The 7365-nt window shown below is 34.4% G+C and overlaps 1 protein-coding gene across 1 annotated transcript; it reads left to right on the top strand.

Moving 5' to 3' along the window:
• The first annotated feature begins 218 nt into the window (after positions 1–218).
• Positions 219–5652, top strand: LOC122273280 (uncharacterized). The gene has a single exon (XM_043057361.2). The coding sequence runs from the start codon at positions 219–221 to the stop codon at positions 5190–5192; it is 4974 nt and encodes a 1657-aa protein (XP_042913295.2). The 3' UTR covers positions 5193–5652.
• The last annotated feature ends 1713 nt before the right edge of the window (positions 5653–7365 follow it).

Genomic DNA, 7365 nt, shown 5'->3' with positions numbered 1-7365 from the left:
TAACTAAACAGAGAAAAATTAGAGGCGTTTTGCGTTCTAGCATAACAAAATATATTAACAAATTAGAACAAGAATTTGATGAAATAAATACTGATACTGAACTAGAACAACATTTAGATTTTTTGACTAGTAGATTAAAACAAATAAATGATTTAGATAATACTATACAATCTCTAATTGTAGATGAAAATGATTTTGATGCAGAAATTTAATCTGCAATGGAATATGGTCAGAAAATTGTTTTATGGAATTCGAAACTTTCTTCTAAGATAAAATCCTTTCTTCGTAATGCAACTGCTAATAATTATGATAGGGTAAATTTAATTCAGGCACAAGAACATTCCAACAATACTATAGCCACAGAGGTTTTGAATCGGAAAATAAACAATAATGTTAAACTTCCTAAATTATCGATAGAAAAATATTATGGAGATCCGTGTGTTTGGATAGAATTCTGGAATCAATTTCAAAGTACAATTGATAAAAATGAAACATTATCTGTAATAGACAAATTCTCGTATTTAAAATCACTTTTAGGAGGTGCTGCAGCTAATGTTGTTAATGGGTTTTCGCTTTCTGAGGAAAATTATGGAAAAGCTGTTAAACTATTAAAAGAAAGATTCGGTAGAGATGAATTAGTTATAAATGCTCATATGAACAAATTGTTAAATCTCTATCCTGTTAAAGATGCTAATAATGTTTTAGGATTAAGAAAATTATATGACACTTGTGAAGTACAAATTCGAAGTTTGGACTCTTTAAAAGTAACTTCCGGAATGTATGGACATTTATTGTACCCCATTTTGATTAAATTAATTCCTGAAGAATTAGCTTTAAGCTTTAACCGTAGAAAATTAGATAAAGCAAATCTAAGTGATTTTGATGTAATGGAACTGATAAATTTTCTAAAAATTGAAATAGAATGTAGGGAGTCTGTTTCATTCCAAAACTCGAGGGTAGATAGAAAGAAAAACTTCATTAATCATAATACTGTCGCAAAACAACAATTTGGCAATTCGCGTGAGTCACCTCGAAATCAAAATCGCCCTTTCAATTCAAATGTAAACAAAACAGTAGAATATTTAGCTCCTGTCACAGAAAGTAATTGTATCTTTTGTAAAGAAACTCATAGTTCGGAGCACTGCAACAATGTAAATATTGATGAAAAAAAGGATTTGTTAAGAAAACAAGCTCGTTGCTTTTTGTGCCTTCAAAAGAATCATAGAATTAGAGACTGTAAGAAAAGGACATTTTGCGATATATGTAATCATAAACACAACAGAACAATTTGCTATCAATTTGGTAAAGCTGAGGATAAAAACGAAACTAAAATTGTTACTGCTATTTCGCAATGCCATGAAGTTTGTAAAACTGATTCGTTGATTAAATCCACTATTGGAATTTATTTGCAAACATGTATCGCTATGATTAAATCATCATTAAATGAAGAAACTTCACCTGTTAGAATATTATTAGATAATGGATCCATGCGAACATTCGTTTTAGAAGAAGTTTCAAAAAGATTAAAACTACCCATTGTAAGATCGGAAACTTTATTTGTTTATGCCTTCGGAGCTGATGGAGCTCAAGAGAAAATTTATGATGTTGTTAAAATAAGATTAGCTAATAGGGATCAACCTTCGTTAAATATTGAACTTGAAGCTCTAGTCACCGATCAAATATCTGCTACTAATTTACCTGCACCTGATACCAACATTCAAAAAGCATATAAGCAGTTGAGAGGCTTACAGTTAGCTGATTCCTATGACTCTAAAGAAAATAAGATAGAAATTTTAGTTGGAGCTGATTTTTATTTTGACGTTGTCAGTGGTAGAATTAGAAGATTGAACGATAAACTGGTAGCTTCAGAAACCATTTTTGGCTGGTGTCTTCAGGGACAAGGAAGCATTCATAAAGATCTATGTAGCTTCAAAATTATCGTCGAAGAAAAATCCATCTCCGATCAACTAAGAGAATTTTGGGAGCTGGAAAACTTAGGGATTAATGTGGACTCAGAAACTAAAGATAATGTTGAAAAGGAGATAATGAAAAATTTTGAAGAAGGAATTTCATATGCAAATAATCGCTACAAAGTGAAGTTGCCCTGGAAACCTGAATTAAAGAGTATGTTACATAATAATAAGGTAGTCGCCAGTAGAAGATTTCAGTCTTTGAAAAAATCTTTCATCAACGATCCAGTCTATTTTTTTGAATACAACAAAGTTTTAGAAGATTATCAAAAAGAGCACATTATAGAGCCTGTTACAAAGGAAAACGAAACTTTGAATGAAGAGAATTGCTTCTACTTGCCTCACAGAGCTGTGGTCAGAAATGACAAGAGTACAAGTAGATTACGAGTCGTCTTTGATGCATCATCGCATTCTGCTGGACAGATTTCACTAAACCAATGCTTGTATACTGGACTTAATTTATTACCTGATCTTTTTCTTCTTTTGATTAGATTTAGACTTCATCCTGTAGCTGTGACTGCTGACATCAAGCAAGCTTTCCTGCAGATTGAAATTGATGAAGAAGACCGAGACTACACCAGATTTCTTTGGAACAAAAGCCCAGACGATTTCAGTCCTGATGAGACCTACCGGATGACAAGAGTTCTGTTTGGTGTGACATCTTCTCCTTTTCTACTTAATGCCACCATAAAACATCACTTGAAGAGGTATGTACAGAAATTTCCTCTTACTGTTCAACTGTTAAATAAATCGTTGTATGTTGATGATTGCCTCATAGGCGAAGATGAGGTAGAAAGTGCTCTGACTACTTGTTTAGAGAGTCATGAAATTTTTAAAGATGCTAGCATGTGTTTGAGAAAATGGAAAACAAATTCCCCAGAACTGTTTCACAAGTTGAAAGAACATAAATTAGAAGTAGATGACATAACTGATTCTTTTGATCAAACTTTAATACCTTCAAAGGTCCTGGGAGTTGCATGGAATCCCAAGGAAGACTATTTTTACTTTGATACTCGAAATGTTGAATTATTCCTTAAGAAAAATAAGGGGACTAAAAGATATATTTTACAAATTGCAGGTCGCATATTTGATCCTATTGGATACATTGGGCCATTTACTATTCGTATCAAATGCCTGATACAAGAAATATGGTGTTTAGGCTTAGATTGGGATGAGGTTGTACCAAATAAAACCATTGAGGCATTTAATAAATGGTGTGATGATTTAAAGAAATTGAGTAACATTCGATTACCGCGTTACTATTTCTCACATGCATTACCTAAAGATATGGACAATATCCAGTTACACCTATTTTCAGATGCTTCCATCAAAGCTTATGGAACGGTTGCCTATCTAAGAGTAAAGCTAAACGATGGAAACATCATTACTAGTTTTGTTGCCTCTAAAGGACGAGTTGCGCCGTTAAAGATGCTCTCTTTACCTAGATTAGAACTTATGGGAGCACTTTTATCTGCTAGACTGAGTGAAAAAATCATAGAAGGTTTGGAATTTCCAGTTGAGCGAATTGTTTGGACTGATTCGTCTATTACGTACTTTTGGATAAGAGGTTCACCAGATAGGTTTAAAATTTTCATAAAGAACAGAATTCAGGAAATTCACAAACACAGTAATCCTTCAGAATGGTTTCACTGTCCTGGAACGGATAATCCAGCTGATTTAATATCACGTGGACTTTCAGTTTCAGAATTAGAAAACAGCGACTTTTGGTGGCAGGGTCCACTGTGGCTGAAAGAAGATGAATCGTCGTGGCCAAAATCTTTAGAAACACACAAAGAACTTATTACAAATCCAGAGACACTAGAAATTCGGAAAGTTTTAACTTTAAACACAAACGTCGCAGAGAGAAACGAAAACATCAACAATTTCCTTAATCGATACTCCTCTTTCACTAGGTTGGTTAGAATTACAGCTTATTGCTTAAGATTTCTTAAAAACTGTAAAGATACAAATAGAAAAAGGGATAATTTAAGTACATTCGAGCTACAAAATGCTACACAGGTGTTAGTAAAATGTGTGCAATCTATAGAGTTTAGCTCTGAGATTAAATGCCTAAAAAACAAACAACCAATTCCTCAAAATAGCAAAATCATATCATTGAATGTGTTTATGGACGACAATGGACTTATGAGAGTTGGTGGTCGCTTGAAATTCTCCGAGTTAACAGAATCACAAAAATATCAAATGCTTTTACCGAAATCTCATCACCTTACACAATTAATCATCGAACACTTTCATAACAAATCATTACACTCGGGAGTTCAGACAACACTTTATTTGATTAGACAATTTTACTGGATACCTTCTGGACAAGATAGAGTCCGAAGATTCATACATAAATGCTTGACTTGTTTCAAGACTAAGACACAAACTATTAATCAAAAGATGGGTAACTTGCCCAAAGATCGGATCGTACCATCACGACCCTTTGATAAAGTTGGTTTAGACTTTGCTGGTCCCATATTAACAAAACCTAATTTGAAGAGATCTAAGGTTGTAATTAAATCTTACATCGCTATATTTATTTGCTTCAGTACTAAGGCTACTCATTTCGAGGTTGTCTCAGACTTGACAACAGATGCTTTTTTAGCTTGTTTGAGAAGATTCATTTCGAGACGTTCAAAACCGTCGATCATTTGGAGTGATAATGCATCTAACTTCAAAGGTGCAAGAAATGTTTTGAACTCAATGCTTGAACTTTGCCAGTCAAAGTCTGTGAAGAACTTTAGTGCTGAAGAGGGAATTCAGTGGCATTTCACACCGCCTGCGTCTCCTAACTTTGGTGGTCTGTGGGAAGCTAATATTAAATCCATGAAGAGAATACTCTTGAAAGTCACAAAATCTAACTTACTAAATTTTGAAGAACTGACTACGCTCGTAGTGCAGATCGAAAGTATTCTCAACTCACGCCCACTTTCGCCCATGTCATCAGACCCTAACGATCTGCAGCCGTTGACACCAGGACACTTTCTAGTTGGAGCTCCGATTATGTCATTTCCTGAACATCATACTGCTCTAGATTCTTTTTCTCTTTCTTCTAGGTGGAGCCTGATTCAACGTCTGAAAGACAGCGTTTGGAATAGATGGAGCCATGAATACCTGAGTCAACTACAAACACGTTCGAAATGGACTTGCCAACAAGAAAATCTGAAAGTTGATCAACTAGTCCTTCTTAAAGATCCTAGTAAGACAGCAATGCAGTAGAATCTGGCTAGAATTGTGAAAACTTATCCTGGAGAAGACAATCTTGTCAGAGTGGTTGACGTCAAAACAGCTAGAGGAACTTTTCGCCGAGCCATCTCTAACATACTTCCACTACCGGATGATGTTGGACTAACATCCAACGGGGGGCGGGATGTTCCCGTCAAGTAACAATTTTCTTCTTACGTACAAGTAACGACGCGCATGCGCACTGCCAAAAACAAAAAAAGAACTGAATATTAATATTCATTCGATGTTTAGAATTTCATGTAGCTGTTGAGCTAAAAATTGCAATGTAATCTCTTTCTTTTCTCTTATTAAATACTTAAAATATTCTTAGATTTGACTGTTGAATTAGAATTGCGTTGATTTCCTCTTAATCGAATTTTTAGAATTACTTTGATCATTTCCTGATAGAATTTCTAAAATCAGATTTTATAGATGAACCACCGTTAGCAATGAGGATGAATTTTATAACTAACACTGTATTAGCTACTGGTTTTATAACTGACACAGCATTTAAATAACAAACTTGACATGGGGTAATTTGAAGAGCAGTGGTCATCTGCCCCTTAGGCGACTGAGACTTTTGGCGTACGAGGTGAAGATCTAATTGTTATCGAGTGATGGTATATTTTTGAGTTGAGGATTAATTTATAGTTTATTGGTTAATATGCAGATAACTTTTACGAATATTTAGTAGTAATTATTATTATATTTAAAGTGGTGGCAAAATTTATGCTGTTTTATTTATATTTTGAATGAATAAATTAAAATTAACTTAGAACCCCAATACATGCAATAAAAATTAAACATATTTGTAAAAACATGATAATCAAACGATATAGTGTTTAATTTCTAGTAAAATAAAAAATAATTTCTGCTTTAAATTGTAATTCAATTTTCATCTTACTAAATTAAACTCAGAGGCGGGACATCCCATAGCGGGCCAAGGCCTACTGTGCCCATCTCAGTTTACTAGGGCTCTGGTGTACAGGAGCAGTACACCAGATGCTCCTGTTGGGTGGTCCCCAAGCACGTTTGGTACTCTTTTTATTGACCCACTGAAGCCTGATGCATCTTACTACCACTCGTAACAATCATTTTCGGATAAATGCTAAAGTTCGCATATATATATATATATATATATATATATATATATATATATATATATATATATATATATATATATATATATATTATATATATATATATATATATATATATTTATATATATTTATATATATATATATATATATATATACATCGTGAAAGACGTATACGCTGTGGAAAGAGATACTTGCATGGGAAAAATTTTGACTATCATAAGTTCGCCCCGGAAAGCAACATCATGTCAGATACTAACACCAAGAACTAATCAAATTAGTTAACAAATCAAATGCAAGATAAAGAATTTTCATGTTTCTATTGCTATAGAAGAAAATCGAAGAATATTTATTATTCTTTCATCTACCAACCAGGCTATCCCGGCCCTGTAGTACATATTTGTTAATACCAAGCGGATAATTCTTTCTGTTATCTACCACTTTCATTAAAAGAGGAACGTGCCGCCCTTAACCCTTTCGCGCCGACTGTCACAAATACGTGACAGCATGAAACTCTATCAATCAGGATAAAAAGATAAAACTGGTAATCAAAGTAATTCTTTAGCAGTTTATTTGTGGGCGGAGTTATAATTGTTTGATTTATTTAATTCACCATTACTTTGTTCAAAATAAAACTATTTAGTTATACTTTGAACTAACATTGATTATAGGCCGCTGCAGTGTTTTCGATGTCAGAGTTTCGGCCACACCCAACGTTCCTGCTCCTCCAGCCCAAGATGCATGAAATGTGCAGAAGGGCACTATTCATTCCAGTGCAGAAAGAGCCGAGACTCCCCAGCTAAATGCTGCAACTGCATGCAAAACCACACCTCAAATTTCACTGGGTGCGAGGCCCGTCCCAGTCGAAAGAGAAAAACGACCAAGGACACGCCTACTTCTACAGCCCACAGACTTGCTAGCCTCATCAGTGAACTTAAAGACTTGCTGAAGGACCAAGACGTAATGCATCTTCTCACAACTTTAATCCAGGGGAATTCCCCATACAACTGATGTAATACTGAATCAACTCATGCCTCACCTCATCATGGACTTATTATCTGATCCTAACT

Source organism: Parasteatoda tepidariorum, chromosome 3, assembly GCF_982258835.1.
Source record: "Parasteatoda tepidariorum strain Cologne lab strain chromosome 3, Ptep-v5.0, whole genome shotgun sequence".
In the NCBI taxonomy this organism is placed as follows: domain Eukaryota; kingdom Metazoa; phylum Arthropoda; class Arachnida; order Araneae; family Theridiidae; genus Parasteatoda; species Parasteatoda tepidariorum.
This window is presented reverse-complemented; position numbering and strand designations above follow the sequence as displayed.